The sequence below is a fragment of the Argopecten irradians genome, chromosome 13, assembly GCF_041381155.1.
Source record: "Argopecten irradians isolate NY chromosome 13, Ai_NY, whole genome shotgun sequence".
Classification (NCBI taxonomy): domain Eukaryota; kingdom Metazoa; phylum Mollusca; class Bivalvia; order Pectinida; family Pectinidae; genus Argopecten; species Argopecten irradians.
In genome coordinates, this window is record NC_091146.1 from 30,198,573 (window position 1) to 30,221,530 (window position 22,958).

The following is a 22,958-nucleotide window of genomic DNA, read 5'->3' on the forward strand; positions in this document are numbered from 1 at the left end:
AATAGAGGATCTGACAAAAATTCATAGGGGGTCACGTCCAGACGACTTAATAGCACGTGGAACTCGTACCAAATCGATTTTCTACACCTTGATACAATTGAAAACGATATTTCGTCTCACAATTAGCTTTGTTGTGCTCTTTGGGCGAGATGACTACGTAAACCTAAATAATTCGGACAGTACAAGTAGTAGTAATCAGATTGGCCAAAACCGAAGGATATATTGGGAACGCTCGTCAGATCGCTGGTGTAGTATGTAGGTCTACTTACGGTAGCCATATTTGTTTACCTTCACTCCAGCCTCTGTTTGCCTCTTTTTTGGTATCTCATTAAAATTCACGAACGTTTCATTAAGATCAGTCTGTCTATATGTTGAGGCAAACTGGGTAATAGCTTGGATAGTCCATAATAGAGTTCCGGTCTTTTTGAAGCTTTAGCATTTTCCATTTTCTGACATACCCTATCTATCACATTGCAACACTGGCTCTCTGCTACAGTTAGCATGGGTACACTTTAGTCTGTATTTGATAATGCCTCGTCATTTATTTTTACTTGTTAATATCAGTTCCAACTCGGTCACCAGCTGGAGGGAAGCAAATTTAGCATATGCTAATAGGGTAGTGTGCATAAAACCTGAAGTCCTGCGGTATGTTAATATATTCAACCAAACCTGCCTGGATTTTCTATTACTTAATTGTGACAGAATTGGAAAGATGAGTTTGAGGATTTACACTTCAAAAATGAAATGACCTAATTCTTTGGAGTAGGCCATATGCTGTTGTGTTATTTTCGTCGAATAATGTTCAATGTGCTTAGGATTGGTATTAAATCCTCGTAGGCAGGTTTAAAGGACATTTCAAATGTATCCAACTTATTTCCTGGGGTTTTTTTCAGACATCAAAATATTCTCGTGTTATTCTCCCAATATCACTTTCAAATGAGTTTTCGCAATTGGCTTCACGTCTTCGGGTTTGCTCCCAGCATACTTTTGTGGAATGATCGACCTTAATATATTGGATTTCTCTGTTATTATCCCAGTCACCAGTTGTGTTCCCCAAGTAGAATAACACGGGTCCTCTGCGATACAGAAACCTATCACGCTATTGGCATCCATAGCAAACGTGTTGTTACCTATATCAAAATCACTAAATTAGGCACACCATGTAATGAGTTTATTTAACTGATCACATGTTACTGTATGTGATGCAGGTTAATAATCGACCTCCCAAGACATGTTATTAATTATACGTTGGTTTGAATTCCTATAAACATACCATAATGATACACTTTAAATATAAATAGCTAAATTAGTTTACTGTGTAAATGTCTCAAATTGTTCAATCATAAATTAATTTTGCTTACAAAAACGAAAGATATGCAGGTATCATATATAGTAAAAGTTTAATCTTAAATTGGTATGCAATATATAAAATAACTATAGTCTGATGTAAACCACGGTTATTATGGAAAATTCAAAATAGCTGCTTTCATATTTTTGCAATACCATTTTGCGTGGTCGCGAAATTAACCCCATATGCGTCCAGGATATCAAGTCCGTAACCCCCGTAATTTCCAATACTGAAAACTAGGTAACTAAGCTATTTGCTCTTTTAGATATTTATTGTCTCTTTCACCTTTTCTTTATATAATCGATGGAATCGTCCTAGTAACCTGTCGTGGAAGGAGCTGTAGAATTGTGACTCGTACGTTATAATTGTTACTACACATGGATAGGAACATAAGCAAGCCTAGAACAACAGCATCATCGCTTTCAGTGGAGTCAATGTCATTGTCCCCCACATATTCAATTAAATGGGCTCCCCTGTGTTCCGCTATTGTAAATCGAAAGCGAATCAAATCTTGTCCAACTCGACTACCGCAAATACCCAAAAAGAACACTGGCGAGCCGTTAGATATATCAGAGTCAGTAAGTTTGCATACATATTTCTCAAAGCTGAACATTATGATAAGTGTAGAAATGTTATCTGGGAGGGCAGGTGATAATGTTGACCATCTATAGAAAGGGGAGGATCTTTTGTTTTAGTTTGTACGTGCCTTTGTCTTATCTTGATATTTAAGATGAAATCATTATTTACCTTCTATTTGGATCCCCTGGCCGGGATACACCAAAGTCTATAAAAGTGGTAGTTTCTGCTCCTGCTTAGCGCTCATTAATCAAACAAACATGGCCCTGCAGGTAGGGCGTAAGAATTGTACCTGCTGCCCCTATTGCATGATCGTAAAAGGCGACTAAATTTAGGATCTTATCTTTTCTCTCCTTCCTAACTGACTTTATCCTTCCTAATGCCTCCCATGGCACCGCCTCACTTTTGGCCTTGAGTTGAGCGTTCGCCCCTGTGAGGAAGGCTCTAGGTTATGTCCCCTGGCCGAGACACACCAAAGTCTATAAAAATGGTAGTTTCTGCTCCTGCATAGCGCTCAGCATACAGGGAATGGGACGACTGGTTCGCCCGTTGTCAGTATAATGTGACCGGGTGGGGTGTGTTGCTTGGTGTCTTCGGCGGCATGCTTCAGTGATATAGCACTATAAAAAGGGCAAAAGTTCCACTATACAAGAAGACAATACATGAATATACCGCAGTCTCCCAAAACACGCACCTCGCACAACATACACGCAACACACAGCATACATGGGAGGCCGTCCTTACATGACCATAGCTGTTAATAGGACGTTAATTAAACAAACACCAAGCAACACACTCCACCCGGTCACATTATACTGACAACGGGCTAAGCAGCAGCAGAAACTACCACTTTTATAGACTTTGGCGTGTCTCGGCCAGGGGACAGAACCCAGAGCCTTCCTCACAGGGGCGAGCGCTAAACCAAAGGCAAAAGTGAGGTGGTGTCAAGGGAGACTCTAGGAAGAACAAAGTAATATAGGGAGAAAGAAAATATAAGATCCTAAATTTAGTCGCCTTTTACGATCATGCAATAGGGGCAGCAGGTACAATTCTAACGCCCTACCTGCAGGGCCTCTTCGTTCAAGTTCAAGTGAAAGTACGTTAGACAAAATGGAGAAGACATTCAAATTGTTGAGTTTCCGGGTTAGAAACACAAACTTGTTGTTCTTCAAAACAAATTCTTGGAATACAGTTTCTACCATAGAGATTCTGTAGTAAATTGTGAGAAAGTTTAATGAAATTTTGACAGTGAAATTATTCATGAATATTGCAAGTTAAAAGATTGTCAAGTGAATTGACTTATTATATTATTAATGTCATATAATTAAACATTGCTTGTATCATGATGTCTGTGTGACAGATGCACAATGAAGCAATATCTGAGAGAAAAGACTCCATCAAAACATTTTGAATTTCACTGGATGAAATTGAATAAGAATGATTAGCTATACACTCTGATTTCTTATTTCCATAATACAAAACAAAATCTGTTAAACAAATCCTTCATTACTTTTAATTGTATACAATTAAAAAAAAAACGTCACTGTTTTGTTTCTGCTGAAAAGTCCATTAAAACGAAAGAATGGAGAATGTTATCAATACAATACAATCCACCTTGTTCTTTTATGGCATTCAGGTAGCATTCCTCAATGATGAAGGAAGTAAAAAAAAATCAACATCGGGCACTGGGATCTTTGGAAAATTTGGTGTAAATGTAATGAAAAAACAATTATGTTTTTGTTTGTATTATATGGTTAGGTGGCTAATATAATCTTTCACCTTCCTTGGGGTGAGACAAGAGAGTATCAATTCTTATTTTTAAGTTGTCAAACATGAGGCTTTGCCGAGTGTTTCACAGCTTCAGAATCATATACCAAGGGTTGGGATTTCTTGTATTACCATAGCTGTTAATAGGACGTTAAAGGGACAATTCGGTCTAAGAGTACATTAAAACTTGCACATATTTCGGAAACAAACCAGTTCTAATGGAAATTAGATTAGTTGTTTTTACTGTGATATGCCAGAAAAGCCCACTGTAGTCAATTGTATGTGAAATGTTCAATCGCCATTACACATAGTCTTGTATGCCGAACCCTGACCCTTGCCTGTAAAACAGATTTTTTTTATCTAGAACTAATCAAATCGCTCTTACCGTTGTGTTGACATTATATGATGCATGCTCTTGTCTAAAAATAATTTTATCAACTCCTCAGTGCTTATGTATTGCATTTGTTTAACGTGCGTGACTTTGGCTCTGGTAAGGGTACAGCGTACATGTTGTACTTGCTTAATCGTATTGATCAACGATTTGGAATTTCAATGGTATTAATCAAAATACTAAACAATGTTGTGGAATTTGTCACTATTTCTTGTCATAAGTTTCATAAGGAACGTAGAACAATACATTTATGTCACATTTTGCTTCATGGTTATGTAACTAATTAGCCTCACTGAATTGTCCCTTTAATTAATCAAATAAACAAACAAAAAATGTATCACCACAAAAGATTGAATCATTCTTTTTTTCCTCCTATATGAGCACATGAAAATATCTCATAAAGCTTGTCTTTATCCTAGAACCTAGAGTAAGATAAACAAAAAATATATCAACACGCACCACTGGATATGCTAGAACACCAAAGTATGTTACACACCAAAGCTTATCAAAGTGTCTGCTGAACGTAACTTATTTTAGGGAAAATAATTATATATAATGTCAAAATCTCGAGATCATAAGTAAATGAAAGTCTACTTACTGTAACAGATTCATGTACAACTGCAGAAGTTACTTCTTAGTCCTCATCAACTTTCCTTTTGCGTCGAGAAACCTCTTCTATATCATGGGGGACGCCCTTTTAGGGTTCTATTCCTTTTTCCTTTTAGAAGAGGAATTTTGGTGAAGTCATAATTTCCTTCATCGTGGTGTTTAATGTTTTTAAGTAAGTTAGGTGTTCTTAATGTTGGCTGAATTACAAGTAAGATATACATGTAATATCAAATGTGACTTTTTGACAATACGTGGAAAAGGACTGGTTCGCCCATTGTCAGTATAATATGACCGGATGGGGTGTGTTGCTTGGTGTCTTCGGTGGCATGTTTCAGTGATATAGCACTATCAAAAGGGCAACAGTTCCACTATACCAGGAGACACAACATGAACATGCCGCAGCCTTCCAAAACACACACCGCTCTTCACACACGCTACTAACTGCATACAGGGGAGGCCGTCCTTACATGACCCTGGCTGTTAATACGACGTTAATATAATCAAACAAACAAATTATAAATGTAAGTCGTTTTCACTGTACGACAACGCCAAACACGTTTCCCATGACATTTTACGACATCACTTGCCCAGTTCACAATTAAGATAGAAATGCCGTTTGATGCAATTTTATTCAATGAACGCAAACCGGAGTTTACGTTAATAACTATGGTGTTGTGATTGGCATGGAATTGGGCATTTTCATCGTCAGTATGTCTTATTTCTGAGGTTCAACATGCCGTTGTGACCGGGTGGGGTGTGTTACGTGGTGTCTTCGGCGGCATGCTTCAGTGATAAAGACAACCGTTCCATTATACAAGAAGACACAACATGAATATACCGCAGTCTCCCGAAACGAGCATCTCGCACAACATACACGCAACACAGCATACATGGGAGGCCGTCCTTACATGATCGTAGCTGTAAATTAGTCCAGTAAAAATTCGAAAAATAGAGGCCTAACCTCCGAATAATTGCAACAGAATTTGTTTTCTAGATCTGCTTTTTGGGTTGGAGGGTGTTAGTATTTTACCATGAAAAAAGTTCGGAAGTCGTGTTTTCAAAACCCGAAAAATATGAAAATATAAAGAAATCACACTTTTGACCACTTTTAAAGTACAATATCTGCTATTTTTGCAATACTTGAAATATGGAATCGAGTATACAGTAAGACAAACATTAGGTTAGTACAAATAAGTTGAAATGATACAATAATTCCAGTCAATCAAAGAAATAAAAAATAAGAAAACGGCTCAAAACCTTTTGAATTTAGCTAGCATTACCGTTTTTGTTCTTTTTAGATGCAAATATTTATAAAAACTTACCCTGAACAATATCAGTTTATGTTTTATGTCTATGTTTTTATCTTAATAATCCAGTAAAAGCACATTTGGCTGTTACAAGGACATAATTATGTAATTTTCATGTTTTTCCCTGTGTTGATTTCAACTTATGTTTGTGGCAATATGTGCTGTCCTTATAACGTTCTTGCCATACAGTAACTTTCTAGTATCTAATGCTAACCATGTAAGTTTATAATTGGCTTCAAATTTAGCAAATTATGCAAATATCCTTATTTTTCTGATTTTTTGGGGGTCAAGAAAAACACTTTCCCAAATTTTTATTTCTGGCGACTTTTTTTCTGGTATAAAACAAAGTCAGATCTGTATGAAAAACAAAGAAAAAATTATTTTGCAATTATTTTGGGGTAACACCCTATCTTTACTGGACTAAATAGGACGTTAATAAATCAAACAAACAAACCTTACACGACCATAGCTGTTAATAGGACGTTAATTAATCAAACAAACAAACCTTACACGACCATAGCTGTTAATAGGACGTTAATTAATCAAACAAACAAACCTTACACGACCATAGCTGTTAATAGGACTTTAATTAATCAAACAAACAAACCTTACACGACCATAGCTGTTAATAGGACTTTAATTAATCAAACAAACAAACCTTACACGACCATAGCAGTTAATAGGACGTTAATTAATCAAACAAACAAACCTTACATGACCATAGCTTTAATAGGACTTTAATTAAAACAAACAAACCTTACACGACCATAGCAGTTTAATAGGACTTTAATTAATTAATAGGTCGTTAATTAATAACGACATATGCTGTTAAAAGGGTTAATTAATCCAAACAAACCTTACACGACCATTAGTTGGTTAATAGGACGTTAATTAATCAAACAAACAACCTTACACGACCATAGCATGTTAATAGGACTTTAATTAATCAAACAAACAACCTTACACGCCCGTTAATAGACTTTAATTAATCAAACACACAAACCTTACACTTCGACCATAGTCAGTTAGCACATAGGGCAATAGTTAATACAAGAAGACACAACACGAACAACCGCATCAAACAAACAAACCTTACACACCATAGCTGTTAATAGGACTATTAATCAACAAACAAACCATAGACCTTAATTAATCAAACAAACAACCTTACAGTTAATAGGACGTTAATTAATCAAACAAACTTACACACCTTAGGACTTTAATTAATAACAAACAAACCTTACACGACCATAGCAGTTAATAGGACGTTAATTAATCAAACAATCATAGATAACACAGTTCACTTTGAAACAGTACATAGATAACATAGAAGTTCCTAGCAAACACAATATAGTCTTACTTGGGTCAATACCATGAAATCACAGGAAATGGCTAACTAATCGTCAGGTCCAAATCCCTTCGCTGTCGAAGAGTATGATATGTGCACGGGTAGCGTCGAGCGTCTTCTGTAGGTCTCTGTCTATCTCGGAGATGTTGAGGCCCGCATCCTCATACAGTCGTCTGGATATTGGGTCGACCTCGCATCCAGACAGGGAGTTGGATAAATAACATCGCAGGAACGCTGCGATAAGGTTGGCTGGCTCCACACTCCGACATGTCTCGCTGACCCAGTCGATAATGTGTTGTCTCTTCGGTTGTATGTAGTTCCCCCTCGTGTTTCTCTCGGCATTCTCAAACCACCGCTATTTGAAAACCTTGTTCACATGAGTGTCTATGGGCTGAATGAGTCCAGTGAAACCTGAAAATAGAAATGGTACATTAGAAATGACAAACACAAACAAAAAGTTTGTTTGATTAATTTACGTCCTATGAACAGTTATGGTCATGTAAGGACGGCCTCCCACGTATGCAGTGTGTAACATGCCTGTTTTCGGAGACTGCGGAATATTCATGTTGTGTCTTCTATAGTGGAACTGTTGACCTTTTTATAGTGCTATATCACTGAAGCATGCTGCCGAAGACACCAAGCAACACACTCCACCCAGTCACATTATACTGACAACGGGCGAACCAGTCGTCCCACTCCCTGTATGCTGAGCGCTGAGCAGGAACGGAAACTACCACTTTTATAGACTTTGGTGTGTCTCGGCCTGGGGACAGAACCCAGAGCCTTCCTCACAGGGGCGAACGCGCAACTAAATGCCAAAAGTGAGGCGGTGCCAAGGGAGGCATTAGGAAGAATAGAAAAAATTTAGTCGCCTTTTACGATCATGCAATAGGGGCAGCAGGTACACTTCTAACGCCCTACCCTGCAGCGTCATCCATTTTACACACTCCGATAAATAAATAAATATTGCGTCATTTACCTTTGACCAATCAGTATTCGAGGAGTAAAAAATGAGTTCAGATATTTACATTTCACACTGTAAACAAAGGTGAAATTGATACGAATACAAACTTCCAATAATTCGCGCTACCTAGTCTACCAGCCCTTCGTTATTTGTTACATTGTATACGAATTTTATCTTGTTTCATTGATTATTATTCCAGAGCCATCCTCACATGGGCGAACGCTAAACTTAAGGCCAAAAGAAGTCAGTTAGGAAGAAAAGATAACATCCTACATTTAGTCACCTTGTACAATCATGCAATGAAACAATACATAACATATACACAGTCACATATGCTTAGCTACATATGTATCGGGGAAATATTCAGGACAAGTAGATTTTAGAGGAGCACTTGTCTGATGGACGACCACATTTCACATTTGAGTCAGTGTTATAGACATTATCTGCTGCACCTACAGATCCTTATTATCACTACGTTTGATAAGAGGATCTGAGAAAATCTCATTAGGGGTCATGTCCAGGTGACCTTTGAAAATGGCCAATCAAATTGCTACTTGCAAAATTTTGACAGTTGAATTTCAGGGACGAAATAGTTTTGAAAGAACTGTCAAAGTTATTTTGGTTTACGTAGTCACCTCGCCCAAAGAGCACAATAAAGCTAATTGTTTATATATACTGGGACGAAATTTCGTTTTCAATGGATGTGACAGGTGTAGAAAAAGTATCCTTTATGAAGACCACGTGGTATAAAGGTCATCTGGACGTGACCTCCTATGGGATATTGTCAGATCCTTTATATAACGGAGTGGTCATAAGGATCTGTATTTTAATCAGATTGAGTGTTATAGACATTATCTGCTGCACCTAGCTGTTGGACAGGGTTTGGCTGTTGATGATGTGGCTGCTGTTATTGTTTGGGGGGGGGGGGGACTGATGTGATATGAAGGCACCAGACAAAGAGAACAAATATCACACATATTCAATAATTGAATCTGTCCCTTACCTTTGAGAGTGTGACAACAAAATCAAAACCCGAGGGTAATCTATGAAAGTCCATTGGCATTACTGAAATAGCCTGAAAGTTGTTATTTCATTGTCACTACCTCATAGGCAGTGGTTCATTCTTTTTCTTAAAATATACAAAAGAAAAATATGAAAAAATATATAGCCTTAAAAAGTATTTTCACGTGGTTCCGAAATCAACTGCACACATACCAAAATCGTTCAAAGTGGTTTCGATGATATATGGCGGAAGTGGTTTCGATGAAGCGGGGCATTGTTGGAATGTGGACACTGAAATAACAAGCAAACAAGAGTTTGGCTTCTGACATGCTCAATTATGTATAATGGAAATCTGTATCAATCTATCTTAAGATTAGTTTTTTCTTGAATTTCTTAATTTATTCACCCATTCAGACACATTTGAACTCTAATTCAATGCCTGCCTAGAAGTGCTCATGATGATTATCCACTGGTCACTGCGTTAATTGCCAGCAACCCCTATGATAATTTAACTTGGCTGTCCTGTATCATCCTGCTGTTGAGCTAAGCTTGGAGATCTTGCTCAAACAGAGAAATGTTGATTATTCATTAACTCATAATTCAAAACAATAAAACGTCTCTTTGTCGATAGCCCGACATATTAACATAAGTGTTCCACCAAAGAGTCGCGAGTTTGAATCCCATGTCAGGTACACACTGTATCGATTTGTTTGTTGGCTGTTTTTCTCTGTGTACTCCGGTATTTCTCCAAGTTTAACCTGGCTCACCCTCAAATGACCCTCACCAAACCAAACTTTATCTTCTGTACACAGTATGTAGACCAAGTGGTCCTTAACCAAGTTTCAAAATCAAACAGAAAACAGTTAATGTAATATAATCTGAAAAAAACTTCTTTGATATAAAAATAGAAATATAAGTCCCATGATGAAAGAGACATTGTTACCTATGTGAACCTGTGTTCCACATGTATATATAAAACCATCAGCGTTCAGCACACAGCGAGTGGGACGACTGGTTCGCCCGTTGTCAGTATAATGTGACCGGGTGGGGTGTGTTGCTTGGTGTCTTCGGCGGCATGCTTCAGTGATATAGCACTATAAAAAGGGAAATAGTTCCACTATACAAGAAGACACAACACGAACATAACGCAGTCTCCCAGTGCACTCACCTCGCACAACATACACGCAACACACCGCATACATGGGAGGCCGTCCTTACATGACCATAGCTGTTAATAGGACGTTAATAAATCAAACAAACAAACAAACAAAAAAACCATCAGTTTTGTTTTAACATGTAGCATCAGATACATTTTTAATTTACCTTCAAGATGTATCCATTTATCGATTGCAATTGTATTGAGAGGCTATGTCTGGGTTGTTGGACTGCCAATGAGTAAGTATAGTTAAACATTAATTATAAAAACATCTTCAAACCCAGTGAAATATCTTACAAAATATCTTGTTTTTGATTAATTGATAAAATATTCAGAATCAAATTTTATTTTGCTATCCTTAACATATCAGGATGGAACTGAATTTTTGCACTTAAAATTTCTGGTTCTGGGTTCTGTTTGTTTGTTTGATTAATTAACGTCCTATTAACAGCTATCGTCATGTAAGGACGGCCTCCTGCCGCCGAGACACACCAAAGTCTATAAAAGTGGTAGTTTCTGCTCCTGGTTATCGTTCAGCATACAGGGAGTTGGACGACTTGTTGGGGTGTGTTGCTTGGTGTCTTCGGCGCCATGCTTCAGTGATATAGCACTATAAAAAGGGCTACAGTTCCACTATACAAGAAGACACTACATGAATATACCGCAGTCTCCCAAAACACGCACCTCGCACAACATACGTGCAACACACTGCATACATGGGAGGCCGTCCTTACATGACCATGGCTGTTAATAGGACGTTAATTAATCAAACAAACAAATTAGTTTTGGAAATTCCTTTGCAGCTGAAGTTTTAATTAGTAATCATCTTTTTTGGTGGTAATTTCTTTCGCAGAATACTATACACTGGCAAGGATTTTGGGTTTCAATGGTTTTGCTCACGAGGTATGTCTTGGAACACCCACAATTTCATCTCCTTCTTATTCTAGTTTGAAATGCCCGGGTGTTCTTTTGTCATATTTTGCGTGTGCTAAGCAACACTCACACGGAAACCATACAACATCATTTGTTGGAGCATCATATTTGCACTATCCGTTTAAGCCTCTCAAAAATGCCGATTTCATTGTGGGTTTTATAACAAGCTTAAATGTCTGTCCACTTATTGCCATGTAAGCACTGTCAGTGTCCATCTCGCAATAGTCATAGTCTCCACGTATTTGTCCATAAAGTCATGGTAAAATTGGAGCATTCGTAATATTGCGTATTACAACATGAAGAAACCCAGCTGGATCATTCGTGATTTTGCGTGTTGCAATATGAAGAAACCCAGCTTGAAAAGTAGATTTGATTCTTTGACATCTCTACTTCATAGTACTCGGATTCTTTATCTAAACATGTGAGATTCCTTAATTGTTTGCTATTTGGCATAACGAGAGTCCCTATCTCCCATGCGCCTCGCGTGACTCGCATCCTCCACAACCTCGGAAAATGGACTATCGGAGCTATATTCCACCGCTTGATATATTTTACTCACGCGCATGCCATGATCTAAATACCATTTAAGTAATGTAGACGAGTGTAAAATTTGTTCTAATTTGTAACCTCCAACCAACAGTGTCCTCGGTTTCTCTGACAAACTACCTGCATGTGACAGCCGATTACTTCCTATGGAACCTCTGTTGTACAAAACAATGGGCTCATTTCCGAAAAATATTGTATCTAACTTCTTGTGATCATTGTTCCGGAACTTCTTTATCCACTTCAACCACCATCCCATAAAACTCACTGGTACGTTAGCCCACATGGCCTGTAAAATTGTGGCTGTCTCGATTTGATGAAATTGACTCATTCCATATCTTGACGTTTCATTTCACAGAAATCACACTCCCAAATTTCTACCACTTTGTATCCACGTGATTGAAGAAATGATGTCGTTTCTTCTGTTCTTTTATATTTTTTCTCTTTTCTTCTTCCATTTTTCAGTGAAGATATTTTTCGTTAGTGGACAATTGTGATGTCATGGAAATAACACCCATGAAACTGAAAGACGGTGTTTTTTTTTCCCAAAAAAATAATATTTGGCCGTCAAAAAAATAATATTTGGCCGAAAGTTAGAATCTTTCTCTCTATGAATGTAAGGGCCCATGGGCATTGACTGACCTAACGCCCACAGATAGATTGTGTTCGCATCACATCCAACGATTTTACGGCATGGCTTCTGCAGATTTTCGCGAATGAAAGTTTCGCCAACCTTACTATATCGATTAAAGATTATTGACGGTCTACCTACGATTTTGTTTCTAACTGTTTGAACAAACGGCTCCTCGTCCTGTTTATTAAAAAGCGAAAATGTGGTACTCGCTTTTCTTCCCGATGCAAATAACATTTGCCGCACAATACCAGGTACGGACATGGTTTCTTTGAAAATGTCTAAGCCCTTATCAAAATAAAAAGTTTGTAGTTTTGTAGGTCCAACGTCTTAATTCTTGTAGAAAATCTCAGAATGTTTCCATTTGTCGCTCCTGCCATATTTCTGGAAAAAAGAGTATTCTTCCAGTGAAAAAAAAAAAACTAACTTTTTTTTAAAACGCTATAGAACTGTTGATGAGCTGGGAGAGCTTTTTTCGGCCAGTTTTTTCTCGCAGTCGAACCACTCCTAAGGGAAATATCCCTTCTGTTCCTGTACTCCGTAAGCCTTGAGAAACTTGGCGTATGATGAGCCAGGGGCAAGGTAATTCGAAACATCCAGGAATGTTAAAGTGTTTGTACTCAAACAGCTGTAGGCATTACATTTTTTCACCGTGAATGGTCTCATTGCGGAGTCGTGTTGACCTAGATATAAGGCTATTTTCCGTTTTACTATATTAAGATCATATTTTGAGGAATTGAAGATGAGAACTGGAGTCTGTTGACAATATCCCAAAGTCTTACCGAGTAAGTCTCCATAAATATTTTTCATGACGATCTCTTCTTTATAACATGCTATAATTTTCCCTCGAAGCTTTGAATTAGCTTCGGCAAATAATTTTACTTTTGATGAAATATTTTCCAATTGTTGATCAAGTTATCTAGGTTTGTGTCGATGAAGCACTTTGGTTTGTTGAAATCTGGAACATTTGAAGATATACTGGCACGTGCCCTCGCCCACGTCAGCTTCCCAGTATTTTTATTCGAGGTGTCCGGTTTTATAATCGTCTTGAGGTCGTAGACTATAAACCAGGGAAAATGTCGTCGTTCCACCGGCAAAACAATGTCATATACTTCCAATTTGTCAAAGAGAGGGTCTCTCATTTTATAACAACCACCTGGACGATGAGTTTTGGTTATCTGGGAACACGTCCGCTGATGACGCAGGCATTTAAAAGAAGATGAAAAAAGTTTTTCACATGTTTCACACTGAAACTTTTTGGAGTAGGCCCGAATATTGGTAATGTACGAAAGGTGGTTTTCAAAAAGATTTAAATTCATAATGTCAGAGAAACGACAGGTACGTCGTCTATTTTGAAAATATTTATTCCGATATTAAAACAATGCTCAAATTCTGAAATTTCGTTTAGATTCACTCTCGTATAATTTGATAAATCAACCAAAGTAAAATCTCCTAAATCCGTTTCTTTTTGATGCGCAGTCCATTTCTTGTAGTACTGTCGAACAGACATTTCCATTTTCTGTTGTCCTTTGTGGATTGCGAAGCATCTGAATAAACACAAATTGTCACTATATGGTGTTCCGTTCTGTTTATGTTCTCTAAAGCTCTAATGATGCGGTTTTCGCTGCTATATTGTGTCAAAATAGTGTTGCCAGCACCAAGAGGAAAGTTTGTTCTATATATAAATATATATACATTAGTAATAAAAAATGGTTTCCACATACTACATATATATTCCTTTGTCTTTTCTTTCTCGTCCATAGCCTCTATAAACTTGAGGTCCTGTGTAGTTATCGGTTCCTCAAATGCCACCATGTTATCGATGATGTTGTCAACGATGACAGAATCTTCTTAAGACTCTAAATCTTCTATTCTAGTTTGAATACAAGGTAAATGTAAAATGTCCAAGTGTTAAGCCCATTCCATGCGTTCCTCTACTTTAGCAAACATTCTGTTCCTGTACTCCGTAAGCCTTGAGAAACTTGGCGTATGATGAGCCAGGGGCAAGGTAATTCGAAACATCCAGGAATGTTTAAGTGTTTGTACTCAAACAGCTGTAGGCATTACATTTTTTCACCGTGAATGGTCTCATTGCGGAGTCGTGTTGACCTAGATATAAGGCTATTTTCCGTTTTACTATATTAAGATCATATTTTGAGGAATTGAAGATGAGAACTGGAGTCTGTTGACAATATCCCAAAGTCTTACCGAGTAAGTCTCCATGAATATTTTTCATGACGATCTCTTCTTTATAACATGCTATAATTTTCCCTCGAAGCTTTGAATTAGCTTCGGCAAATAATTTTACTTTTGATGAAATATTTTCCAATTGTTGATCAAGTTATCTAGGTTTGTGTCGATGAAGCACTTTGGTTTGTTGAAATCTGGAACATTTGAAGATATACTGGCACGTGCTCTCGTCCACGTCAGCTTCCCAGTATTTTTATTCGAGGTGTCCGGTTTTAGCATCGCCTTGAGGTCGTAGACTATAAACCAAGGAAAATGTCGTCGTTCCACCGGCAAAACAATGTCATATACTTCCAATTTGTCAAAGAGAGGGTCTCTCATTTTATAACAACCACCTGGACGATGAGTTTTGGTTATCTAGGAACACTTCCGCTGATGACGTAGGCATTTGAAAGAAGATGAAAAAAAGTTTTTCACATTTTTGGAGTAGGCCCGAATATTGTTAATGTATGAAAGATGGTTTTAAAAAAGATTTAACTTCATAATGTCAGAAAAACGACAGGTACGTCTATTTTGAAAATATTTATTCCGATATTAAAACAATGCTCAAATTCTGAAATTTCGTTTAGATTCACTCTCGTATAATTTGATAAATCAACCAAAGTAAAATCTCCTAAATCCGTTTCTTTTTGATGCGCAGTCCATTTCTTGTAGTACTGTCGAACAGACATTTCCATTTTCTGTTGTCCTTTGTGGATTGCGAAGCATCTGAATAAACACAAATTGTCACTATATGGTGTTCCGTTCTGTTTATGTTCTCTAAAGCTCTAATGATACGGTTTTCGCTGCTATATTGTGTCAAAATAGTGTTGCCAGCACCAAGAGGAAAGTTTGTTCTATATATAAATATATATACATTAGTAATAAAAAATGGTTTCCACTTACTATTCTCTCTTTGACGGAGCATATATTCCACCAAGTCCAAAATTTCCAAACGTAGGAGGAGTTTTCGAATTATATCCCTCCTTTTGTTAATAAAAAGAGGCTGATCAAATAGAGTTTCGTTTCCATATGGACGAAAATAACGGTACTCTCCTGTTTCTACATTCCTGAGAATTAGTCCAAAGGAAAAGTTTATCCGAAAAGATTGTTCCTCACGTTCGTAAATTTCTTCTATTCTCCCCAATAGTTGGTTGATGCTGAAATCGGGTCCGAGCGGAACGTTGAATGTTGATGATGCTATCCCCGGCTTGTTGGTTTCCAGAATTAAGGGAGAGTTCACATCATACGCCTCCCGAAATGCCTCATCTATATCTCCTCCCTGTCTCCACGGAGCTTGCTCCTCTGTAAAGGGGACGTTTTGAATGGATATCCCGGAGCCCTCCTGTTTATGACGCATTTGATGTTTGTAAAGGGTTTTTTCTGTCGGGTAGTTATCGTTGCATATTGTACACTTAAATGTCTTATTAAATGACGTCTCTCGCTGATCACGTGAATGCCCTCGGGTTGGTTCGAATGTTGTCTCGGGTGGGGATGTTTCGTCCAGACGCCTCCTTTTTGTCGGCTGTTCTTTTTCAACGGAGTGGACATGGAAATGCTGTTGTAAATTTTTAATTGTCGTGAATGAAGCCTTGCATTGATTACACTCAAATGATCGCAGTTTCAATGATGGACCGGTACATTTGGTCTGGTGTCGAATCTTGTTGAAATTGGATGGGAAACTTTTTTCACATTTGTTACATTGAAAGGTGTTTTTTCTGGTGAATAGACTGTATATGTCTGTTTAGGTTTCCTTTCTTATAAAACACTCTCGAACTTTCACCACATCTATATTCCTTTGACTTTGCTTTCTCGTCCATAGCCTCTATAAACTTGAGATCCTGTGTAGTTATCGGTTTCTCAAATGCCACCATGTTATCGATGATGTTGTCAACGATGACAAAATCTTCTTAAGACTCAAAATATTCTATTCTAGTTTGAATACAAAGGAAATGTAAAATGTCCAAGTGTGAAGCCCATTCCACGAGTTCCTCTACATTAGCAAACATTAGGCAATAGCCATAATTACTTCGTTCATATCGGACATAATGAAATGTTTTAGATCTGTACTCAACAAATGTCAGGGTTAGAATGATTGTTTGTTTGTTTGATTGAATGATTGTCGCGAAACGAATCTTACATCGTGGAAAGCAATTATTTCCGTTTAAATATTTGCCAGACAAACGTAAATAGTCTGTTTATCTTTCTTTAAGAATAATAATGGTCACACTTCTCTCCGCCTGTGTCATTTGCTACGCGGATTCACACAGTTTGCAAAATTTTTTTCATATCCCGATAAAATTAAAAAATAGTGACATCAATGCTTAAATATGATTAAAATTCATCAATATACACGAAATGCATTGAATGTAATATTCAAATTCAACAATTTTTAAACAGTTTTTTCGCATCTCTTTACATTCAGGATGAGTTCATTCTGCTGGCCATGAAAATCGCTACATCTCATCGGGGAGCTATCAGTCTGTAGCCTCTCCAATTTTATTGTCAGAAGCTATATTTCAAAGTTTGCCGTTTCCAGATGCAAAATCTTTGCCCCGAGTTTGTAGAACTTGCTTCTCAAACCTATGGCATCTTTCTACTTCGCCGGCATTCTTGCAATTCTTCCTTTCTGACATCACCATCCCAAAAACCATCATCATCATCTTGTCAGTCATTGTTAATGAGTGTTTACACAGTGTCCGCTTCAGAGTGGTCACTTTGATAGAAGAGGCGCCGAAGGGGTTTCACTGAACCGTATTTAAAAATATTTATAGACATAGGTAAATCCCATTCTAATTTTATTCTTATTAACATCGTTTTAAAAAATACACATGTCAAATGCTATACATTGGCTAACCTTTATTCGATGAAAATACGTTAAAGGATATAATTTTTCCCGTGGTGAACCCCATAGAAGTTTGGGTGACCATCGTCTATTAGCGGCGGGTTCAATCGGGGGCCCCCCGAAGGGGATAATATATGTAATTGTATAAAAATAACTTATCGTGCTAAGTTTTTCGTATATACAAATGCAACTTTTGTTTGTATATAACATTTAAAGAGATATATGTGTTGCATTACAGTTTTGTAAAGAGTTAATGAATTATGAATATATATTGTAACTGTTATCGAAATCGTAATGGTTCCTTAGCTCAAGATGAGTACAATTCCTTTTGTGTTTTCTCAGACTTGCACACAATTTTGTTTTCCTTGAGTTTATTCCATTGATTTTTGTCCACTATGTTTACTGATGCTCCACTGTCGACGTTAACATCAACAAATTGTTCATCAACTTTGATTTTAACTACATCTGTAGATTTGGCATGACTGTTTACTTGAAATGCATGTACCTCACCTTCTTTATCAGTCTGTGCATGGGGTGTTGGTCCAACTGCATGTACCCTTCCGTGTCCCTTGTTCATGCTTCCAGATTTTCCATATTTGTGTTGATATCCTCTCTCTTCGTTAGAGTTAGTTCCCTTGGACTTGTTCTGCTAAAATTGGTTTCGCTTTCGTTTTACACCTCGCTGTGTAATGTCCAATATTGTCGCATTAATATTCTTTACACTCCTACTCCTTGCTTGGCATTGGAAATCCTTGCCTATGTGACCTGTGTAACCACATCTAAATCATTCAGGGCCATTTGCTGTACGCGATTTATCTCGACTGGTTGTAACACTGTGAACCGATGAACTAATGTTTACACAATTCTCTTCGCCTTTTACGATCATGCAATAGGGGGCAACAGGTGCAATTATAACGCCCTAGCTGGCAGGTTATGACCTAAGTCGTACCACACAGAGCCACCGTGCAACCTGTTTTTGCCCCTCCTGTGTTGCTGATGCAGACTGTTTTCTCCCCACTCATGCCATTTGTTGAGTTGGTGATGAGTCGAAACGTACAATTATCTGATCCATGTTGGCGGTGCTGTACGTAGTATAGTCATCGCGGCGTCGTAGGACCTCGATACTGTCGAGGAAAGCTGTGATCTTCGGCAGGGAGCTTCTGGCAGTCATTAGTCTCTCTGCGGATGAATCATTGCTTCTATTGTCGAAGCCACCCATCTGACGCCATTACGTTCTCTACCCGGAGCTTACTTGCGAGTTCTTTGCCCTTGGCATTGAGTTGATAGTTTGCGACGGCTCGTCCCTCAATCACTGGTTCGCCCGTTGTCAGTATAATGTGACCAGGTGGGGTGTGTTGCTTGGTGTCTTCGGCGGCATGCTTCAGTGATATAGCACTATAAAAAGGGCAACAGTTCCACTAAACAAGAAGACACAATAAGAATATACCGCAGTCTCCCAAAACACGCACCTCGCACAACATACACGCAACACACCACATACATGGGAGGCCGTCCTTACATGACCATAGCTGTTAATAGGACGTTAATTAATCAAACAAACAAAATGACTGTATATCGTTTGCATGAAGGAGGCATGATGATTAGATGACGTATAATTGAATTTAGATTCTTACCTTCTATTTAACGACACAAAACATCTTGGATTGAAAGTATCTCATTACGTCAAGGCTACGCCGTACACTGGACCAAATAGAAAGGGTCATTAAAAGTAAGTGTACATAATTTGTTGACGTGATTTTATATCCGCGACTGAAAAAAAATTTCTCAACCCAGCTTCTAGAAAAGAAGAATGGGGGATTGGTCAAACGTGGCATTGATATTTAATCGGATAATTAGACAGATCGACAATGCATATCGTCATAAACATCTGGAAATTATGTGTGAGGTAATTGTTTGTTTGGTAATAGACTTTCTGGATCCACATTTAGTCATTTCAATCTGAGTAAAATACAAATCCTATAACCACTCCGTTCAATACGTAGTGCTCATAAAGGATCCGTATTTTAATCAGATTGGAGGAATTTTATACCATTTCCATATTTAGGCTGGAGTACTTGGAATAAAATTCATACATAATTCATTTGGATAGATCTAGAATATACAGGCTTGTTTAACACTAGATTGATTTTGTCGTTTTGATCGGCTATTTTTAAGTCATTTTCTAATGTGAAGGTTCAAATTTAAAGTTTGCGTCAAAACTTTACAATTAAAATACAAAAAAGACATTTAAAAATAAATCTGCATATGGCGAAATTTGAACCGACTTTGCAATGTTCTTTCTGTATCAGCACTCATGTGACCGTCGATGAAACTAATCTAAACCACAAAAATTCATACGGCATAAGTCTATGAGCCCTGCAAGGCCTCTTTATAGGCAGAATTCCTAACTGACATTAAATGCCTCCCTTGAATAAAAATTCCAGTAGTTGCGCCTCACTGTCCTTTTTGGCCTTGAGTGCTCGAGCGTCTGATTGGGGTGCGCCCCTATCTACCGAGCACGTTATAGAGGAAGGCTCTATGTCGCTATGGGTTCTGTGCCAGAATCCCTGGCCGAGCTTTTCGACAACACCAAAGTCTGAAAGCATAAAATCTTCTAGACGATGGAGTTTCAGAAATCCCAATGCATTCCGATCTGCACTGCAGAATTTCAAACAGGGACGTGGGATCGGCGATCTTTGCATGGTTCGTACCCCGTTGTCATTAGTATTTAATCTACAGTGACCAAAAGGAATGTGGATCAATGTGGGGGGACGTGTGTTGCTTCAGGTGTCTTCGGGAAGCATTGCATCAGCGCTGACCACTCAGTGGATATAGTTCTCCACTATAAAAAGAAATATAAACCAAAATCTTTTAATCCGGGTATTTCCCAGACAGTTCAGATTAGACAGAAGACATACACCGACATCAATCCTCAATTGATTCGATATACCGCAAGTCTCACAAAAACGGAGAGACTCCGCAGTTGTTCAATACACGGCTCGACACACACCACATACAATACATGGGAGGCGTCCTTACATGACCGTGTGCTGTTAGTAGGACGTTAATTAATCATCAAACAACAGTTATCCTAGTGTGTTTTAACAATGTCTGTGTACAATCGTCTGTTTCCAGTATACTCGATTTTCAATTGTTTGAATTTGTATTAGGCTGATTTACCTTAATGTTTGATGTCAATGGAATGCTTTAGATTCGTTGATCCATGAAATAAACCGCTTTAATAATTTAAATGTCCCTGACTTGAATAGCGGCATATTGTTGCACTACTGCACAATAACGTAAACACCTGACAGGGGTAAATTAAAACTTCCTGGTCTACACAATTGTACTACTCGACTGGAATCATAGCCATGTAAAATCGATGGTTCTCATTATGGGATGTATTCCATATGGAACGAGTATTAGTAGGATAAACTAAAACCCTATAGATACTCTTCCTTTCGTACAGTTCATTGATTTATGTCTTCAATTATGTACGACTTCGACAATAGCAACAATATACCTGCCTTTGGGGAGGTAAGTCATTACATTTATATCTTCAAATATGTACGATTTCGATAATAGCGATCTGATTAAAATACAGATCCTTATTATCACTACGTTAGATAAGACGGAGTGGTTATTAAGGATCTGTATTTCATGACCCCTAATGGGAAGGATAATCAGATTGGATTTCGATAATAGTGACAATTATCAATACATTTGTATATGCTATTGAATTTTCTTTTACGTACTACACCAATCTGATTAAATACTGATACTTATTATTATAAAGTTTGATGTTCGGATGACCTTTATACTACCGGTAGTTTATAAATAAAAGCCACTGAGGAGATAAAATATGCAGCGTCAAAATGCTGTTCAGCGATCTATAGTGTTATATAGTCTACACATACTTAATGAGCCAGACGACTGGCTTTTGTGACTATATCACCTGGGGTCCAATCTCACTGAGCCGACACTATCAAGAAGTCAGGGTTTCAATACAATACAATACATGTATAATCAGAGGTAACAAAGACATGTGCACGTACAAGGTTAAGCAGCATATCAATGATAAGATCTGTTAAAAAAACACAAGAAGAGCCATTTTGTCCCACCGTGTGCGAAATCCTGGACGTGACGTTTGAAGTTTTCCCGAGGAACACCAACCAGTTTATCAAAGTGTGAAAAAACTAACTTTGTTTATACAATAGCGTATCCCCTGCTTTGAGCGTTTTATTGCACTCCCGAAATAGGACTTAATGCAGCTGGAGTGGGGACATCAAACATCGGTTTGTTCCTCTTTCTCCCACTTTTTCAGAGATCAAAGGGAATCATACAAACACTGGGGAACAATGGTACACCAACTAGTCTGTTCTGATAAAGTACTGACTTACAGGTAGATTTTGACCTGTAATTTTACAAATAGTCATAATTCTATTTAAATGTTAATATACCTATTCTGCATTTTATTCCCATTTCAAATGTTTCATGATATTTTTTCACTCAATACTTCTTAAAATGTTAAATGTAGAGAAAACATTATCGTTAAGAGATAATTAAATTAAACTTTAAAACATTTAGATTATATCCAAACATAAGGAAACTTTAAAGCACTACACTTCGTCCATTAATGAGAGATTATCCAATTAAAGTTAAACTTAATATATGTCACAACAAAAAGAAACGTAAAGCACTACACTTGCCTGGGCAATAAACTGTTAGACTAGCGGGTTACATTTGATGATCCTATCTTGGCATGAAAACTTGTGTAGTTCAGGTGTAACTGGGTCGGACAGGTGTAGAAAGTTTCATCACAGAGGAGAGGAGTATGTGGTGTCTTAGGTGACATGCTTTAGTGATATACCACTATAAAAAGCCAAGAGCTCCACTAAACAAGAAGACAAAACACAAATATACCTCAGTCTCCCAAAACACACACCCACACTTCATACACGCAACAGTCGTGAGTTCGCAGTTTGGTAACCTCTTCTTCGTAGACCCTTGGTATGGGTTTCACCTCCACGCAGCGGATACGGATGTTCTCCATAATTTCCAGGGCGATGATCTTGGCGTGGTCCTGAGGATGGTTGTGGGGGTGACGGCCATTTGCAGTAGGGATGTTGTTGCGGGTGCTCAGTGTGGTGGGGCAATCGGGTATGGTGCATCTCAAGTAGGTGCGTTCTCCTCTGTTGTTCTTCACACAGTAGATGTAACCATTATAAGCAATGTTCTGTCTTCCAAATTTCACACTATATGTCTTGATTATTGATTTTGATTACTGATTCTTCACTCATCAATTAAGAAGT

General features: G+C 37.9%; 1 protein-coding gene across 2 annotated transcripts in view; it reads left to right on the top strand.

The window, feature by feature from the left end:
• The first annotated feature begins 20,941 nt into the window (after positions 1-20,941).
• LOC138305442 (uncharacterized) overlaps positions 20,942-22,958 on the top strand; it is a 66,535-nt gene continuing 64,518 nt past the window's right edge. For both annotated transcript variants that reach the window (XM_069245671.1, XM_069245670.1), the window contains exon 1: positions 20,942-21,183. In XM_069245671.1, the coding sequence (XP_069101772.1) occupies positions 21,127-21,183 (57 nt within the window). In that variant the 5' untranslated portion in view covers positions 20,942-21,126. The remainder of the gene's footprint in view (positions 21,184-22,958) is intronic.